The 21,406-nt window shown below is 34.3% G+C and overlaps 1 protein-coding gene across 1 annotated transcript; it reads right to left on the reverse strand.

Annotated features, from left to right (window-relative positions):
* Window positions 1-20,104: 20,104 nt before the first annotated feature.
* LOC149193606 (secreted RxLR effector protein 161-like) lies at window positions 20,105-20,503 on the reverse strand. Its single transcript, XM_089407371.1, has one exon. The coding sequence runs from the start codon at window positions 20,501-20,503 to the stop codon at window positions 20,105-20,107; it is 399 nt and encodes a 132-aa protein (XP_089263497.1).
* Between the last annotated feature and the right edge of the window lie 903 nt (window positions 20,504-21,406).

The following is a 21,406-nucleotide window of genomic DNA, read 5'->3' on the forward strand; positions in this document are numbered from 1 at the left end:
CGACCGTTGCACTTGTTTCTACAATACATGGGATGGTAGTTGTTGTGGGTGAAATGGTATGTATTTTTCCCTAATTTATTATTTGTGTGCACCGAAACAGATCTATATAGTGGAGGTTTCTTGTTACAGGCCCCTCAGGAATGGAGAGTATCATTTCACAATTTCATAGAACATGCCATGATTTCACATAAATTCACAGGAAAGAGCATGGAGTTTTAGTAAAAGATTCTTGAAAGAGCCACCATGACCGAATATGTTGTTTTCCCTCCTGATTTGCGCTACTTGCCCCCTATGTTAACGCACGAGGTTTCTTGATGTGAAGCAGATATTTTCATGTTTAGCTACGTGCAGGATATGCCGAAGAAAATAGGGGGTAATGTTCAAGAAATCAGTGTCCTCATTGTGAATCGAAGTGTTTTTGAGCCCATTTCCTCGTTGTCATCACTCATAGTTAATAAATTTGGGCTTCACTATTAAAACTTATAATATTGGGGAATGGGTTGCGCTTGATTGTTTGGAATCTTGCCTCTTCTTTCTACCCTAACTATTATATTTCCAAGAGGTATGGTATCAAGATGTTTTTTTGTCATCGATATTCTATGACATCTTGGTAATTTCTTGCCCCAATTTTTTTTTTTTGTGGAGTTTTGCATTGTTGAGTGCGGGAAAACTAAATAATATATGATATTTGATGAGAAAGAATTATTTATTAATATATTTATGTTATATTATTATTGGGTAGAAAAAATGGATAGGTATTTCTAAATTAAAGTTTCTGTGCTAAGGTATTATAATCAATATTTCTAATTAACATTTAGAAATATTAAATGTAAGAGGTTAATTTATAAACAACATTTTTGAAAATAACATTTTAAAGGCTATTCCCATTTTTTTCATTCGAAATTATCTAACTTTTGCTGATATAGCGTTTTCAAATATGAATTTTTCGGATACTCTCCGTTTTTTTTTATGTTTAATCTGTCGGATTTGGAATTTAACGCAAAAAAATTTAGAGGTGAAAATTTTGTACGATTTTGTCCAACAAAGCTCTTATCATAAAAAAAATTAATACCCAATACAAAAGTTAATTAAACAAAGCTTAGTCTCTCCATGGGATAAATTTAATCATAAATATAATCATAGCTAAAAGTAACTTGTCAGTAACTTGTCAGCGCAGAACATCCCTATTTGTAATAGTAAGGAAATTGTTAGATTATAGATAAACGAATACACAAATATACCATCATGAGTAAATCTCTCTTTCCTTAATGTGTTTCATCTCTGCATCAAAAATTGATCATCAAAACAATGAAAGTATTCAAAATCCCATAACGGACTTGCATTATGCACATTGTGCATTTTACATCATGTTGCCCAAGCTCTTACCACTCTGTTGTTTTACTTCATTTCTTCACTAATTCTTCCAGTCAATTCCATTACAAATGTAGGTGAATTGCGTATGGAGAGAAAAAATGGGAATAAGCTATGGTTTTGTGACTTTTAGTTTATCTTATTTATTTCATTGTAATATTATCTCTGCATATTTATTCGAAGAAATAAGTCAACTGCACTCATATGGTTTGGAAATTTATGGGTAAAAGATAATAAAGATATGGAAAAAGTCAGTTCCCAAATATTATCTGAAAATTAAAATACAAAAAATACCATGAATTATTTGTTGAATTTGAGATCGTGCTTTCATGCAATTAATGGATTCTCATTTAAATGTTTAATTTCATATTATTTTTTAATCTAAATTTTTATGAGCGTGAAGTTTATTGATAATAATAAGATCATGATGTGAAGGATTAGTTTTTGTTAAGTATTTTATCAAAAACGGAGATTGAATAACTTACCTTGGTACATATTATCACTAGTATTATTCTCACTAAATAGCTAGTATATAAAATATTTTATTATATACTCATGAGACCGTTAGCATGACTTTGTTTAGGAAAGTGAAAAATCACTCTGTGCATATGTAAATTCAAACTCAAATATAAATATTTGTTATTATCGAAACATATCATATCTTTGAATTGTTTTTTTATTTTCTTAATAAATTATTGAAAATTGTTTTGTTTAATAAAAATTACGTTACAATTTTATTGTATGCTTAATATTGATTATATTAATAACAAAAAAATGAAATTGGAAATTTACTAACCTACTATCTTTAACAAAAAATAATTAAAATATTTCATATAGTAACATAATGATAAAAGAATAAAAATAATAAATGCATCAAAGACTATTACAATTTTATTTCTCGCCTAAGTATGCTTTTTGTTGCAAGATGTCATATATGCAATTTTAGTTCTTTATTGTTTTTTATTTTTATTTCTTTATATTTATGTTGCGTTCCCCTTTGTGGAGTCTCCCCCAACTGCCGCTCTCTACTGGTTAAATAGTAAGGAATTCCCCTTGGTGAAGAACTCCCCCAAATGCCACTCTCTACTAGTTACACTATAAGGCATTCCCCTTGGTGAAGAACTCCCCAGATGTCTCTATGTATTGGTCTCCAACATTGGATGGAGTGTTACAAAATTGAAAAAATGTTGACCATTGGATCCCTGGTCTACAACATTAGACGAAGTGTTAGAAAATTAAAAAAAAGTTGACCATTGGATCCCACCACCAACTCTGGCTTGAATTGGATGTGGTTAAATGATAATAAAGATATAGAAATCTTCCCAAAATATTACGTGAACATTAAATTTTTAAGTAGTCTTTTATAATTGAAATACAAAATATAGCATGAATAATGGTTATTTTGGTCATTTGTTGAATTTTATATCTTGCATTCCCATAATTAATGGATTCTAATTTAAATGTTTAATTTTATATTATTTTTTAATCTAATTTTTTACTAACGTGAAGTTTATTGATAATAATAAGATGATGGCATGAAGGATTATCTTGTGTTAAGTATTTTATCAAAAATGGAGCTTGGATAACTTACCTTGCTACATACTATTATTGTTATTATTCTCACTAAATAGCTAGTATATAAAATTATTTATTATATATTCATGAGACTGTTAACATGACTTTGCTGAGGAAAGTGCGAAATCACTCTGTGCAAATGTAAATTCAAATTCCAATACAAATATTTGTTGTTATAGAAACATATATTTTTTCCACTGGAAAAATCCGTAATATTTCATTAAATATGAAAGATTACATATGTAGATGTTGTTAAAGCATATGCCTTGATTCACTGTTTGTCTGTACATTTTTCCAAAAAGTAGCTTATCTATAACTGTTTGTTTTTCTGTTAACAGTTCTCTGTATGCTGTGCAAAATTTGATGCAATTTTTGCATCCTTCAGTCTATACAAAATTTATACATAGTATGCTGTCATTTCTAATAGCTGCTGTTATAGAAACATATCATATCTTTGAATTGTTTTTTTTTTTTTATTATTTAATAAATTATTGGAAATTGTTATGTTTAATGAATTTTACTCTACAACTTTATTTAATAAATCATCTATTATTGTATGTTTAATATTGGTTATATTAATAATAAAAATTATAAATTATAAATCTACTAACCTACTATTCTTAGCAAAAATTAATTAAAATACTTCATATACTAACATAAGTAAGGATAAAAGAATAAATATAATAAATGGTAAATGCATCAAAGATTATTACATTTTTTTTGTCTAAATACACTTGTCTTGTCGTTAGAAGATGCCATATATGGAATTTTAGTTCTTTATTGTTTTTTGCTTCCATTTATCTACATTGACACCGTAGGACATTCCCCTTTATTAAAAACTCCCCCAGTTGTCACTTTGTACTGGTTACGTCATAAGGCATTCCCCTTTATGAAGAACTCCCCAAGCTGCCACTTTGTATTGGTCTGCAACGTTGGATGTAGCATTAGACAATTGAAAAAATCTTGATCATTGGATCCCACCACTCACTCCCACTTGAATTGTGAAATGATTGCTTGTGTGCAGTCATTATCAACCAATCTGTACTCCTATGGATTTTCAGTTTCTTCAATAGTCGACGTTTCCACTTTTTCTTCAACAGGAGCGGTTTCGACTTTTTCTTCAACAAGAGGGGTTTCGACTTTTTCTTCAAAAATAGTTTCAACTGTGCTTGGAACCGGCTCCTCAGAATTTTAAATTTCTTCAACAGTTGGGGTTTCCACTGTTTCTTCAACGGGAGGTTCAGGTCTGCTTGGAACCGACTCCTTGAGATTTTCAGATTCTTCAATTTTTGCTGCAGGTTCCTTGGGAGGTTCATCTGTTCTTACTGGAATTTCTTCTTTTCCTTGATGAGGTGGCTCCTCCTCTTCAGGCATCTTGACTAGAACAACCATTTCAGGTTCTTCCTTTGGAGCTTCAATAACTTCACTTGTCAGGTTATCCCATTCATCGTTGGACGGTTCCCTCACTTCGGGAACGTTGATTACTCATAAAGTGGGAGGTGGATCCAACAACAAAGGTTCCTTTCATTCACTAGTGATGTCTTAATACAAATTCCACACTTAGGTTGTTCATCATCCGTAGGAACAATAACATGCCACTTAACCCTGCAAATTCCAATTTATAACTATGATAGCGTGATATCACTTTAAACTCCAGGTAGAAACCACAACATTGTCAACGATTTTTCTATAAATTTCCTCAAAAAAAACCTTTGCATTTCCTCCTTGACCTACTTGTGCTTGGCGACATTCTACTGAAATTTCTCGAACTTGAGGGCCTACAATATCGATAACATTGTTATCTCCCCTTGGTCACAACCACCCATATCAGAGAAGCCTGAATTGCAATGAGAAATGGAGGCACTATGGTGGTGGTATTGGGTTGTTCCCATGGAGTCTAAGAGATCCTCTTGCAACTATAGTTTTAAGGCATAATCAAGGTCACTACTAATTGCTTGTAAAGAACTATGTCGAAGGCATTTCTTGGATATACCATATCACTGAACACAATATCAAATTTTGTACTCCAAAACTGCAACTTTTTCTCTTTATAAATCATGAGTGCTCCTCTTCAAAGGCTTTATGCATATCACTAGATTTATCACCCTCTGTGTTAGTACATGAGGTTATTTATTTTCTTAGGCCATCACTCCACATGATATTCTTATCCCATGGTATCGGTGTGAAGAATAAAAAAAAAATAGATTGAAGCAAGCTTTGATCATCCAAGAAACTCGACATTTGAGTTTATTTATTTTTTCTCTAAACTTGCATGGTATACAAAATCAATGTCTAATTTAATTTCTATACAAATTAGTAGATTAAACCTAAAAAATCATCATTAGGAAATCAAAAAACAAAAAAACAAAACTTTGTTGTTCTTCTTCAAAGATTTAGCCAAACACCCAACATAGTTCTTATGCTACCAAATGGATTTCCTTGCATGATTGTCACTCTCATACCGAAATTTTCTTAACAAGGTATTGGCTAGCATCTTTGAGGTGATCTTCCCTGTCATTAGTTCAAGCCCGACTTGTATGCCACTTTTTTTTATAGTGGGGAGGGTTCTCAAACAGAGAAATTGATAACTTTCCAACATCCAAATAGATGAATCTACTATTGAGAATGCCCACACAGATACCCTTAATTGGAAACCATAGAAAAATCTCCTATGCAACAATGCTTGAAAACCCACCAATATGATCATATCTAAGACTACCCTTTACAATTTTCTCATGGTGGACCTCATTCCCAAACTTAGCATAACAAGGATTATCAAAATGAACTTCTAAGTTCCCTTGTTCCTCCATAATAAATCTCTTCACAACATAGGCCTTTGGGCACTGTTTTACCAAATAGCCAACACTAATGTCAGTAATTTTCTAGGAATGAGATAATACAATTCCTTTTAGATATGGACAAAATTATTGCAAATTGGACACTTATTTTCTGAAGGATCTACTGCCTAATGTAGGCCTCATGGCACTTGTAACTCCACTTCAAATTTCCTAGCCTACCTCTTTCTTCATACTCTTCCTATCAAATGTTGTATCTGACTTCAATGCTTGGAACTTGAAAAGAATACTTTATATTTGAGTAGAAGATCTATTTATTTTTAATCACCCGAAAATAATCTCCTCACTAAATCTTTTACTTAACATAACAAGCCTATTATTCTAGATTCAACGATTCCTCATCTGAAATGTTACCAATATTTAGTCACATAGCATTGTATTGATCATGTAGGTTCACTCTGTTTGAGAGCATAGTTTCTTCTGGTTTCAACACTTGCTCAAATTTCATTTTGTTCAATGGCTTGCAATGCTAATAAAATATATAGCCCTTTTCATTGTGAATGTGTAAGAAGTAGCCAACCATAAATATGGTTTAGAAGGAATCCTCAACGCCTTAGGAAATTGATAAACAACATCACATTTTCACTAGACACAATTGAGTAAATTCCAAAATCTACAAACACAATGCTTACAACCTTCATTAATTGTTATTCATTTAAGACACTTGATCTTTGGATTCGTTACAACCATAGTTTTGTCACATGAAAAGTATACCTCCAAAAATGACTACCAGTATCATTCACAACTTCCATTGTTGGACTCCTCATTAGCTAGAGACTTGTTGTATAATAAAAAAAAACTTGTGTAGAGCACATACTCCTTTGTCATTCTCAAACGATGTCAAATGTATAAGCCTTAAATTCTAGAGTGGTATCTTCTGGTTTTCCCTTCTTTATATTGAACACAACCTTTTTCTCATTTTCCATAATCAATAAATTCAATATTTTTATCAGAGGGGTGACTTAAACTTCTCCTTGGTTCAATCTCACCAAGAGCTACACATCAATGGAACATGCCATGTAGAATATAATTTCATGGGAATATTTGTACAATTTGTGAAACATGGTAACCAATTGTAGAAACAACACTTATAATGCAATTTTCTACTCTAAAATTGCAAATTTTCCTCGCAAAAAATCATCAGTCCTCCTCTTCAAAGGCTCTATATATATAACTAACTTGATCACCCTCTATGTTAGTACCTGAAGTTATTTATTTTCTGAGACCATCATTCCACATGATATACTTATCCCATGGTATCAGTGTGAAGAACAAAAAAAAAACTAGATTGAAGTAAACTTCAATCATCCAAAACACTCGACATTTGAGTTTATTTTTTATTTGCATTAACCATACATGGCATACAAAATCCATGTCCAATTTACTTTCTATACAGATTCACATAGTAGAGCTAAAAAATCATCAGTAGGACATACAAAATAAATAAACAAAACTTGTTGCTCTTCTTCAAAGAGCTAGCCAGACATCCAACATAGTTCTTACACTACCGAATGAATTTCCTTGCATGATTGTCACTCTCATACCATAATTTTCCTCAATAATGTCTTAGCTAGCATCTTTGAGGTGATCTTCCATCCCATCAGTTCAGGCCTAGCTTGTATGCCACCTTTTTTTTATAGTGGGGAGGGTTCTCAAACAAAGAAAGTGATAACTTTCCAACATCAAAATAAATGAATCTACTATTGAGAATGTTCACATGGATACCCTTAATTGGAAACCATAGAAAACTATCCTATTAAAAAATGCTTGAAAGACCAGCAAAATGACCATAACTAATGCTACCCTTTACAATTTTCTCATGGTGGACCCGATTCTCAAACTTAGCATAACAAGGATTATCCAAATGAACTTCGAATTTCCCTTGTTGCTCCACAATAAAGCTCTTCACAACATAGGACTTTGGGCAATGTTTTACCAAATAATTAAGACTATTATTAGTGATTTTCCAGTAATGAGATGACACAATGTATTTTATATATGGAAAAAATTATTTCCAATTGGAAACTTGTTTTTTGAAGCAACTACTACCTAATGTAGGCCTCATGGCACTTGCAACTCCACTTCAAACTACCTAGCCTACCTCTTTCTTCATACTTTTCTTGTTAAATGTTTTATCTAACTTCAATGCATGGAACCTGAAAATAATACTTTATATTTGAGTAGAAGCTCTGTTTATTTTTAAGCACTTGGAAATCATCTCCTCACTAAATATTTTACTTAACATAATGAGCATATCATTCTAGAGTCAATGATTCCTCATATGAAATATTACCAATATTTAGTCGCATAGTATTGTATTGATCATGTAGGTTCACTCTGTTTGAGAGCATAGTTTCTTTTGGTTTCAACACCTTCTCAAATTTCATTTTGTTCAATTTCTTACAATGCTAATAAAATCTATAACCCTTTTCATTGTGAATTTGTAAGAAGCAGGCAACCATAAATATTGATAGTACTCAGTGAAAGGACTGTTGGACTTGAGCACATTGATTTTGTAGAGATCAAGCTCAAACTATGAAAAGGAAGAAATATTTAAAACAACTGTTGCAATTGAAGTAGAGTAAGATGACATAATTGAATGTTGGTGTTGATATAAATAAATAATTTTTGTCCTAAACTAAAATCTGACTCTGATACATTGTAAGAATCTTGAATCCCAAATAAAGTTGGCATATACAAATAGTGTGTGGAATCGTGGATAAATTCCAACCTTTCAAGTAGGAAAATACTTCAAACACAAGTGTTTCCAGTGCAAATACATATGGTTGTTTAACCAAAAGACCAAATTGAGGCCTTCTAGGCAATAACTACTAAGGATAGAGATCTTTGTTATCTCTACGATACATTATTTGGAAACTACACCAGATAACTGAAAAGAGAGAACCTGATACAGTGGATACTCGTGCCATGTTAATGATGCAATTCGTGAGACCCCCTCTTTAACTAAGATCCAAAATTCTACTTATACCCTTTGGAAACATTTGTTGACGCCTTCACTGTCATCATAGAAGAGTAATAGTTTAATGCTACTCTTTCTTACACTACTATTTTACGACATTTCCCTTGCAACATGTGGTGTACTTGCTAGTATAAATCTTTACCCAAAATTATAATACAAACACAAATTTACAATTAATACACACATGCTCATAACTTAAAAAAAATAAAAACACATCTATAAATATAATAAAAACTACATAATAATAAAATAAAAACATGCTAATCACTTTTTATTTTATTTTATTATATCTATGAATATGATAAAAAATAAATAATTATAAACGAAAAACATACAAATCACTTTTTATTTTATTATTGAAAATTCTAATGAATATTCCAGACCTTGTCCTTGGGACAATTTCCACAGCCTTTTTGTCTTCCACTTGCTCACCGTCACTTTGCATGATAAAATAATAACATTTAGATCGCCATCGGCATCAATGTTGGTCCCCTCTTTTCCTTGCAATATCCAAAATATGCTCATTTGCAAGTTGGAATTATTAATATTATTTATGTCAACCGCCATTATTTAATTTAATTTAAATTTTCTTAATAATATATATATATATATATTTTAAATCATAATTTTTATTTTATTGTGTTTAGAGATGCTTTACAATTAAGTAGGTAAATGTGCTTAAACATTTAAATGTGAAGTAATATTAAAGAAATATAAATAAAAAAATAATCAAAATAAAGCATTATGTAAATAATTATAATAAAATATAATGTAGGCATAATTAATAAGGTAAATATCTAGAATAAAATAATAATGTAGGTTTAATTAAAAAGTTTTTGAAATTAAAAATAATAAATTAAAGAGGCCACAATTTGACCTAAAAAATAATAGAAACTATCGAATGATTTTGAGGAAAATTTGAGTGAAAATTTTGAAAATTTGGTTATAGTTTTCAAAGTTTAGGATTTTGGATGTTCTAAAGGTTTTTGATGATGTTGCATTTATTTCTACCATCAAAATAATGATTTAAACAAGTTCTCATATTCAGAATTGTTTAAGAATTCTTAGCCAAATTCTAGCATGAAATGCATTGTGCCTGCGAAATTGTGTCCTACCTCCAATTCAATTTTTTATATTGTAATTTAATTTTTATTAATAAATTTATAAACATTTTCTTTTTTGAAAAAAATTACAATATATGTATCATATTAAAATAAGTTAAATAATAATGATTCATATTCTTTCATAACGCCATATTTAAATTTTTAATTAATAAATATAAAAAAAAATATTTACATTATTTGCTTTCTATGTTATCTATCTATCTCTCTATAGGCACATCATCAATACTATGCATATCACAATAAAAAATTCAATTATAAAATATGTCAAAATATGTCAAAAAAACAACGCTAAACACACATATATAATGTATTATGAGAAATTTAATAAAATTGAAGATTAACATATTTTTATATGTAGAAATGTGAAATTTATAACAATATAAATAATATTATTAAGAATTAAGATATAACAAGGGCCAAAAAGAATCAAACTTCTTAAAATGCAAATTTTTTTTGAATGCAATTTTTTTTTATATATGACTTTAAATTTTTTTTTATAACTGTAAAATTATTAAAATTTAATTAGTTTCCAGATTTAATAAATCCAAATTTAAAATAAATTTAAATTCATTATAAAATAAAACAAAAAACTATAATTGCTGATCATATTTTTAAGTACATAAAACGTCTTACAAATAAAAACAAATATATATGCATGCTGTACTTACTGCGGCGTTTGTGTATTGACAAAGTTACGAGAATAATATAGATTTCATTTCTCATTCCTGTTGAAATAATCTTTAATCTTCCTCTTGAAGAAAGAGCGATGGATTGAATTTCAAGAACTTAGGAATATTTCTTCTCTAATTCAAAAGGATCCTTTTGTTCGGCTTATAGTTTTTCTTTTGTTCCGCCTAAAGGAGTGTTAGCTAAAAGCATCAATTTCATAATGACTTTTTATTTCATCGAAAGGAATGTGGGCTATTGTGACCTTCATGGTTAAGGGAAGTTTGATATCTATTTGGTATTTATTTCTTACACCCTATTCTTACCCAAGAGAAAAAAGTGCCCCATTTAATAGATAGACTTCCTTTCAAAATAAAGTGCCCCATTTAATAGATAGACTTCCTTTCAAAGGAATTTTGATATTTATTTGGGATCCGTTTTTTTATATTTTATTCTAAAAAAACAATTGTTCTATTTAATAGATTGACTTAATTTCAAATGAAGTTTTGTATCCAAACATAAAGACACATCAAATTTAATCTCATAAAATTTTAACAGTTTTTTATATTTCAAATGTCTTTATCTAATAATTAATAATTATTAAATATGTCAATTGGGTTTAGCTCAATTGGTTGAGAGAAATATTGTTATCTACCTCACTTAGGTTCAACTTTTGCATGTAACATGTTGAGATCATAATGAGTGTTTCTTGTAATAGCATTGAGCCTTTTTGTCTAAATAATCCCTCCATGACCGAAACATGAGTATTCTTTCAATTGTTTTTTTGGCCGAGAGGGAGTCCAAAAACACATTTTTCTAAGAAGTGGCTACTGACCAACAACAAGAATCAAATCATTAGTACATGGATGAGATTATAAACAAGGAAACAACATAGATAAGAGGAATACAAAAATGAAAATGGAAGCAAACACTTTTATTTCCATTGGAGAAGGACAAGAAGTCTTGAATGAGGATAAGGAATGTTTGGATGATGCATGTGAGTTTGCTGAAATAAGGAATTTCTAAGAGGGTGGGGTGGGGGTGAATCCGTAATTAAGAAACTATTTACTTTTTCTTATTGTGCTTTTAGTCCCTTCTTATATTATTTAACTTGTGAGAGCATTAATTCACAAAAACAGTAAGCCAACAATATTTCAAACACACATGTTCAAACAACAATCACGTGGAAACCCAAAGGGAAAGAACCACCAATTTGTTGTTTGTTTATGATGTAAATTAAGCACCCACTTAATTACATTTGTTTTTTTGTGAGCACCCACTCACAGGAGGCACTGACCCCCTTTGGTTAGCAAGCACCAACCTGCTCTTACCACTGCTCTACTATTTCATACAATTTTCAAACTGGAAATGGAGGCATACTGATGTAGGAGCATTCAACCCAAGAGAAAATCATTGTATTTAGTTGACATAGGGGGTCAAGTGTTTTAAGGAAGTTAGATTCCTAAGTGATGAATTAATGTAACATTTAGGCTTTTGAGTGAGTAGGATAAGCATTAATTAGATAATGTGAGGTTGTTTGTAAATGCTCTCGAATAAAGGAGAACATGAGTGGTTAATAAAGACAAAAGAGTTAAAAGTCAAATATAACTCTTAAAGCAGTTCATGATTTGAGGAACAAGAGAGAGTTCTTAGGAATTAAATGAAGTTAGAAGTGGACATAGAGGATAGAGGACATTTAGGAGTTAGTTTAGTAGATCTAGGATTTCAACCAGAATTAGTTCAAAGAACCTTTCTGGTATAAATGTAGGCCTACGGGCAGAGTGAGAGGAAGAGGTCACTGATAGTTGAAGATCGGGCCTATGAGAGATAGAGAAGTCTCGATTGTAATCAGTTGTTCATATTTAGATATACAGAGGTTCATTTAGGAACTATGTAATGTGTGAAGTAAGTATGTAATGATTGATTTATGCGTGAATTCGTAGGTTCTGTAATAAAAGGTTGTAGGCAAAGTTTTGTGGATATGCAGAGGAGGGTATGATTAAGAGGAATCATAAGGGATCTTTGAATCCAGCTCAAGGAACAGAGTAAGCTCTGTAGAGGTAGCGAAGTAAGAATTCGCAGAGTTAAGCTTAGAAAAAGCAGAAGAGCGAAAAGAATGAAACCCTGAAGAAATAACCAAACCCATAGAGAAACGCTGAAGAGATAGCGTAAAACAAAGGAAAAGGGCTGAGTGGAGAAGTAAAGAGGTGATACACAAGAACTATTAGATCTTATAGATCAACGGTCCAGATCAACCACTCAGGATCGGCGAAGAGTAGTTCTCAAAGGCAGAGAAGTGGATTTTGGGCAGAAGGAAAGTCGTAAGCGATTTTTACCATTTGGCTCTGATTCCACTAATCAGAGGACACGTAGTAGTGGAGGAGTGAGGGGAAATTGATTTATCGGGCAGTTAACCCCTGTGCCTGTTGTCTATCCGAATTCATGGTAGACCATTGGATCTACTAAGCATAGATCAACAGCAGAGGACTGTCAAGTGACTTTGCATCAGGAAAGGATATCAATCGTTTGATAAAGAACCGATCAACAGTCGTGATATAATTGCAATCGCATTAGACAGAGGTTAAAGGCTGGGGGAATGTGAAATGCTGATGCACTGATAGCGAAAAAGCATTGATCGGTGGTCGGAGGTGGTCGGAGATCAGTGTAGCGCTGCAGTAAGGCTTGAAGAGTAGACCCGACGGAGTCATAGTGGCAGTGTTTAATAATTTGAGATCCGGAATATGTTCGCATATCAGAGGCGAGAGGAGATGTGTATTAATGTGACCCGCGGAGGAGCCGATACTCGATTGCGATAAAGGTGGAACCTTGAAAGTCGTGTAGAGGCCGTATAAAGGGTTAAAGGTATGTTTTGCAATTAATTCCTTTGTAAATGGTTATAAAGGGTTAAGCGTGGATATATGGGGTTTTATGTATAAAATCCAATTTTATCAAAGGATGGAAGGGTTTACGCGTTAAAATACATGTAATCAAGGTTTAAAGAGGAAAAGGTTATATATGTGTGGCTAAAGGATTAACGAAGGTTTTATAAAGGTTATGAAGGGTTTAAAAGTCTCGATAGGAAGTCATAGATGAAAGGCTTTAATAAAGTATTATGTGAAGGCTTGAGGGTTGATTGAGGTCTCAATAAGTGTATAGGGACTAAGGGTTAAACTATGTGGGTTAGTCTATAAATTATTCCCATTGATGATTGAAGATTTGACTCCTTAGAGAGTTAAATACCTGGGACAACTGTATTTATGCATTGTATATGCATACTATGGGTGTAAGCGGGGGTAACCCTGGCATCACATACAATTATACAAATAAAATACCAAACAATGGTCGTTCACAGATTTTACTTTTGCACTCTTCCTTTTGTGCTCACTTGCAATAGATCTCCTCTCGTTGTTTACAACAACACTTCCTCTGTGCTCTTCCTTTACTATCAAGGGCTCCACACCGACTACACTTTAGCATTAACCTTTCAATTCTTCACACAATCATCACACTAATCTTATTGTTGTATTACACTGTGTTCTCTGAGGTGCTTCAACTTCTCTACTTCAATGCACACTCTCACACATATGCTCACATCCCCATCTTTTCCATTGCCAGTGATATTTTTGTTCCACTGAGGCACTATACACAAGGGAGTCTCCCCTCTCTGTCCTTTAGCTGCTTGTTAGCCCTGCTATAGTTTGCTAATGTCCGAGGAGAAGAAGGGAAATCGGTCCTTAGTTCTACTCAAGGAGGCCTGCATCGGATGTCCTCACTTTCCTCCATTTCCTCGTCCATTCTCCTATTATCTCCTCTACGTATGCTTGTCAGTTTTAAAATCATATAAAAGCCTTTGATCTTGAGCCCGCTTGCTAAGACCTAAAGCCCCATACAACCATGATTAGGTGCCCTTGCGCTTCTGCAACCCATCATCACCCATCATCATAACCGTCGATTTATTGCGCCCCGATTTGACGGTCCCACGCTGCACACAACTCACCCAGTTGTTCCCCACCGTCTAATCATCCCCGTCGCGATCGGACAACAGTCGCTCCTCCCGATCCCGCGAACTGCCTACACATTAACCTGCGGGGAAAGCGGTTTTCCTCCACCACGCGTCACCCGCTGATTGCGATTGCACTCCTTTGTACGATTACCACCCAAGCCCCAAAGGCGGTGCAATAAATACCGCTCACCGCCAAAACCACCCTCCCCGCTTGCTATCTCCCATGCATCTTTTCTGCCCGATCACCGTCGGATCTGTCTGCCTGAGATCTGATGGCTCACGACTGTCCGCCTCCCATTTCCGCCCGATTCCTCCCACCAAGAGATCTCTGCCGTCCATGCACTGGATCCAACGGTTCACAATTTTCTTCCACCTCGCCTCTCGGTACTCCTCGCCAAGCGTTGTCCGTCGTTCATCTATGCGATCTGACGGCCGATTTTCCTTCTCCATCCGCCCCGACTATCCACGTCCATAACCATTCTGTGCTCTCGAAGGATGAAGGTGGTCAGCTACCTATACCCAGCACAGTTACTCTTCAACAACTGCATTCAAGAGCATTATGGCCGAAGAGCGAGAAGGACATGCCTCAAGCGGTTAAACGTACTTATCAGTTATGGAGCTTGTTTCATATTACACTCCACTTGTTTAGGAAGGGCAGCCAAGTAGCAGAAAGATCAAATTCATTCATTAAAGCAAGCAGATTGTAGCAGAGACTCTATCAGAGAGTTAAGGTGGTTGGTGGTCCATTATGACCCCTCCATGCATAGAATAGCAGAATATCTTTGTAATGAAACTCTATATATACCCAGAACACAAATTTAATCAGGGTTGATGGTTGTTGTTTTGATGTAAGGTTCAACTTCTGGAGACTGTAACTACTTTGATACTTGCAGCGTCTGATCTTCATTTTCAGCTAATACAAGCTTCTTTTGTTGTTAATTGCTCACTATCCATTTCTACTCTGTTCCAGGTTGTACCTGTTATGCATTTGTTCATGTGCTCTTGATTTTTAGCATTAGAGGGGATGTCATCCCACCTCTGTGTTGAAGTCTAGTATGTATCATTGAATGTGTTATGCAGGTTTCTGTTTACTTAGTGCCAGAGAGCTATCATCCTGTTTGTGCATTGGGAAATAGATTTGCAGACCTCTTTACTGGTTGCAGCTGGCCATCACATGGTCTTGTGCATCTGCTGGTGTGGTCAGTATTCTCCATGTTCACCTAATCCTCAAACTGTGAGTAATTGGTGGTCTAAAGCCTTGTAGTCTGGGGGTGTTCACCCATGTCTGGAGTTAAGCATAGTAGAAGTGGTTATCTGGCTTGAACAAGCATCATTCCTTCCATTCATCCATTTCCAACATTTTGTTGAGTTTGTAATGTTCCAGAGCATCTATGAGATACAACCAAGAGAGTTTCTTGGAGTGATAACACTGCCAATTTGTACTTAGACATGGTTTCACTTTCCACTCTTGCATCTTCTAACAGTTTCTTGTCACAACACCTAAACGGAGATGAACCTTACAGTTCTTCATAGTCTGAATGCAGAAAGCTCATGTGCTGAGAAATTAATTCTTAGGTGACCTACATACTTCTTTGAGAGTCCCATGCTTATTTATCATTCCATAGGTTTTGACAATCCACAGAGGTGACCATTCTGTTCTTATTTATCACCACCATTTTTGCACGCAAAACAGTTGATTTCTTCCTTCATGCTCTTAAAGTCATATGTGCTACAAATGTTGTCCTTGATTTCTTGTTACAGAGTCTTCCACATGATTAGCCCATTTCAACTACCAACTCCTTTGTGCCTGCATTCAAGTTTGCAGTTGTTGACCCATACATTCTTTCATTCTCTATACTTCCTTATTGGAAAAACTCCATATCGCAACATCACAGTGGTGCAGTGTTATGATACTCCTCAATCTTGGTGTCTTTATCTCCTCTTCCGCGCTGAGCTCCTTGAGCATTTCTCCTCCATGAGACCAAGATTTGTGACTTGCCTCTTAACATTAAGGTGTTGAGGCACTTTTTTCTTTCCTGGGCCAATATTCCTTTTGTTGAGCATTAGAAAAGGTATGTAATTGCCACTTATTTCATTATCTTTTCCTTTAATTCATAACTTCTTTACATTATGAAATGGGCATATGATGAAGGATTATAATAAAGTTTAAGAGATTTGTGAGTAACGTAAAATGACTAATTATTACCTTTTTCTATGCAAAAAATGAAGAAAATGGAAGATCGCCATTTCAAAGGAAAAGACAAGGCAAAACCAATTGTTGTCCCTTTGATAGGGAATCGCATCCAGACAAGGCAATCCAGATCAGAGTGCATGAGCCAAGAAAAGGAAGAAGAAATACCATATCAGCACAAGAGGACGAAGAGATAACTGAAGGATAATGATATGGTGAATCCCTCAGGATCCTTTGATCCTGAGGGATCGCTACCTTAAGAATATTTGTATCTTTGGTCTTTCCGCCTGGCCGCTATAAAAAGGGACAACGCTGCTAGCCCAAGGGGTGAATTATTGTTGTTTTATAGAATTTGCTATTGCAGACTGAACTTTGATCATCGACTCTCTTTAAAGAGCGATTACTGTAACTTTGTTTTCATGATTAATATATAAACTTTGTTGTTGTTCCATCTTTGATTCTGGAGTAACCGTAGTAGTGTGTCCCTGGAGGCTAAGGGCCCAACCCTAGTGGATCACTTGCTTCCTGTACCATTATTTTCCAATTCCAAGTTGTGAGTGGTTTGATTTCTTTTTCTTGCTTCATTCAGTAATCTGTTGTTCCTTATCATTTCATTTACTGGCTCTGTTATATTTAATTCGTATTTGAATAGTAAGGTTATCTTCTACAACTGAAATGTTATGTTGTTCATTCTAAAATTGTATCGCATTGTTGTTCCCTTACAGATTGACATTACTATGTAACATTGTTGTTCCTTTACAGATCAACATTACTGTTCGTTTATAGAGTAACATTGCTGTGCATTTACAGATCGGTATTGTTATTTATTTAGCTACGGTGTATCTCTAATTATGATTGTTGTTCATTTGGATTACCGTTCCATTGCAATTGTAATCATTGTTTCTTTATAACCGTGGTTAATATTTATTATGCTAAACTCAGGTTACTAATTCCATCATTATAGATCCACTATGTTAACATTTGATTTAGTTCGTTGTGCGTTTGCACTTGATTCAGTTGTTGTTCAGTATTTTGTAAGACTTACTTTAATTTGCTGTCCCATTCATGGTTTGCTGTTCAATTCACTTCTGAGTTAAAGATTGCTACTTAATTCCTTTAGATTATGATTGTTGCTTAATTCATTCCTGTAAGATAAAGCTTTGCTGTTCAATCTTTTCAAATAGATTAGTTGTTATTCCCTTTTATGTTAATTGAATTATCATTTCAAGTAATTGCTTTGGTGTGAATAGAACGATCTACAACTATAGTGAACATTGACTATTGCTGTCTAGTTCCTAGATTGGAGATCTTCTATTTGATTGTTTTTCATTTGCATTAGTTTACAAAGGGAAGAGTTATCATTACTGCACCCTTGACTGATGAATGCTGTAGTTTCTTAAATGAATGATATAGTTACAAAGCATTTCAATTTCTTGCCATTACATTTAGAGTTTGTTTCCAGCATTTGTTTACTTTTGTAACAACACTATACTACTAGCATTACTCTTAACAAGTGACCGCCTTAGACTGAGTACACTCTTGAGATAACAAATCCTGGATTGATAATTAATGTAAGGTAAATAGAGGTTAAAAAGACCCATTTTACTGCTCGACACCTTTGCTATTGCTCTATGCCCTTGGATCTATGGATTTACATGACCAAGAGCCTACCCAATATCAGAAGTCCCCTTTATTAGAACTTTTCAATAACCAAATGTTTTAAATTTTCGATATATAAATCCTCTGATATGCCGAGCTCCGATATGACGTCATTGATTCACGTGGCATATTTATAGCAATGACATGTGTCACCTTGATCTGGCACACTAGGGAACCCAATATCATTAAATCATCCTGCCACGTGTCATGTCGTACTACTATGTCATGCTCACATTAGATGACATTGTAGCTTATTGGAACCAATATCATGCTACCATGTGTCCTGCTGGGAGGAGAGAGAAGAGGACCCATCAACCCTTGGATTTGCAACCAAAATCCCTTGTTAGTTATGTTTGGCATTACTCGACACTTTTTAATGCTTATCGAAACTGCTGCATATCGGGACTTCTTAAAGTACCTCATTTAAGAAGTTTTGATACTCTGATGTCCCAAACCTTTGATATTCTAATATTGTGATGTGCCACAATTGAGAAATTTTGATACCCCGATGTCATGGTCCTGATCACCGATATGTCAACGTGCCGATATCCTGAACCTCCAATATGTCGATATGCTGACCTTTGGCATTCCTATCCTCGATGACCGGTATCCAAATTGCCGATATGTCGGTGTGCTGATAACTTGAACCTTTGATATGCTGATATGCTTCCTTCCTAAGGCTTCACAACCCTAAACTTCAGCAGACCATACCTATTGATCCATAATCCATTTCTAAACTTCTGCATATCGTAGGAAAACTCTTCCAAAGCACTTTGCAATAGATAGGGTCTGATGTAGCCTTTGGGTCCTTCTACTTCTTGGAAGATGACTAAAAAATTCTCTGCTCATTGACTCTTTGGACAACTGAACTCACAGCCACCATGATGATCATTTTATGCCTTCTTTAGTAAGCCTACTACTGTGATGATTTTCTATAGAAACCTTACAACTACCATGAAGTTACATCTAGCCCATCACTATAATCATCATTTTTTGGCTTCTTCAATAAGCCTTCTACTGAGATGATTTTCTACAAAGCACTTCAACAACCACGAGATTCCTCCCAAACATCCAATCATCATGTTGAGCCTTGTTTGACATCAATTCCAACAATTTCACAACCACCAATACACCATCAAATTTCCAACAATCTTCCCCTTTGTCATTCATGGCAACACCATAAGCTCCCCCTTAGACAAGGTATGGTCTACTCTGATGCAAGTCTTCCCCCCCTTTGACATCAGTGACAAAGAATACTTCTCGAGCACTCCCCCTAAACCATTGCAATCTACTCTCCCATGAGTTCCACATGATGAGTAGCTACCACCACCTTCCAAAATGAAGTCATTTGGAGGGAGGAGTCACAACTCCTATATGTTTCCTGAGATATTCAAATGGTTCCCTTGCCAATGGCTTGGTAAATATATATGCTAGTTTCTCTTTAGTGGGTTCATGATCAAGTCTGACAGTGTTGGTTGCAACCAGTTCCCTCAAGAAATGGTACTTGATAGGAATATGCTTAGTCTTTGAATTCATTATTGGATTTTTGGAGATGTTAATGGCACTTGTGTTGTCACACAATATTGGAATGAGATCAGACAGTTCTACCTATATATCTCTCAAGTTTTTCTTCATCCATAGAATTTTCGTACACTAGATAGCAACAACAATATACTCTGCTTAAGCAGTCGATAAAGAGATGGAGCCTTGTTTCTCGCTGACCCACGACACCAAGCATTTATCCAAGAAGAAAGTTGCACTAGAAGTAATATTCATGTCATCAAGACTTCCAGCCCAATTTACATCCGTGTAGGCCTTCAATTTGAAATATTTTCTCTTAGCATACCACAGTCCATATTCTGCTGTACCTTGAAGATATTTGAAAATATGATTGATAGCAACAACATGAATCTCAAGTGGAAGGGCTTGAAATCTAGCCAAAATCTCCACAGCTTGCATGATGTATGGCCTTGAAGCTGTCAGATACAATAATATTCCAATCATTGACATGTATTCAGTCTGATTTTCTGGCATTGTTCCATCTTCTTTGCACAATTTGCAATCTGTAGTCATGGGCATGTTGACTTGTTTGCAATATTCCATTCAAAATTTCTTCAGGGTTTCCTTGAGATATTTGGATTGGATATAAGCACTCCATGTGGATATTGAGTAATTTGTAGACCAAGGAAGAATCATAGTTCTCTGATCATGGACATTTCAAAATCTGTTTGCATACATTTTACAAATTGATGCCCTAGCTATTCCATATCGCTGCCAAATATTATATCATCCACATACACAACTAATATCAATAGATGGTCGCCTTCAGATTTTACATACAGGTTACTATCAATTTTTCCTTTCTTAAAACCTTGTTGCTAAAGGTACTTATCCAGTCTTTCGTACCAAGCTATGGGGGGTTGTTTTAATCCATACAGGGCCTTCTTCAGTTTGCATACTAGTCGTTCTGTTGGGTCCCTATAATACTAGTGATTACCCCATTACTATTGTAGTTATACCCCTTATTAATATTGTTGTGCCCCTATTGCCCCCATATTGTTATTACTGTGCCCCATAGAATCCCTCTATTGTTATTTTTGTGGCTTTATATTATTATTGTTAGGTCGGCTGGATTATATTGTGACTCCTTAGACTCCTATATATAGAAAGGAGGTTTTCTCATTTGAATCATCCAAAAATTGTTCATATATGTAATGTAAAGGATGTTTCCCCCTCGAAGAGGCTGAATTCTAAGGCGTTGATCTATCTTTTCTATCTTTTCTTGAGCTGGTTTCATAACATTTGGTATCAGAGCTTTGGATTCTAGGGTTTCGCTGCTCCAAACAGGTCATCGTGTCATTTTCGCTATAACTTTTTTTTCTGTGACGTTTCAGAAGTTGCAAAAAAAACCCATTTGAGAAGAAATCAAGCTGAACCTCGGCTCCAAATTTCAGTGCTTTTCGCGCTATATTGCGGAGATAT

Source organism: Pinus tabuliformis, chromosome 2_2, assembly GCF_031772625.1.
Source record: "Pinus tabuliformis cultivar Carrire ecotype Pingquan chromosome 2_2, CPIR1, whole genome shotgun sequence".
Lineage (NCBI taxonomy): Eukaryota > Viridiplantae > Streptophyta > Pinopsida > Pinales > Pinaceae > Pinus > Pinus tabuliformis.

Coding starts and splice junctions, on each gene's coding strand:
- LOC149193606 (XM_089407371.1), bottom strand. CDS start 20,503: ATGCCCATGACTACAGATTGCAAATTGTGCAAAGAAGATGGAACAATG.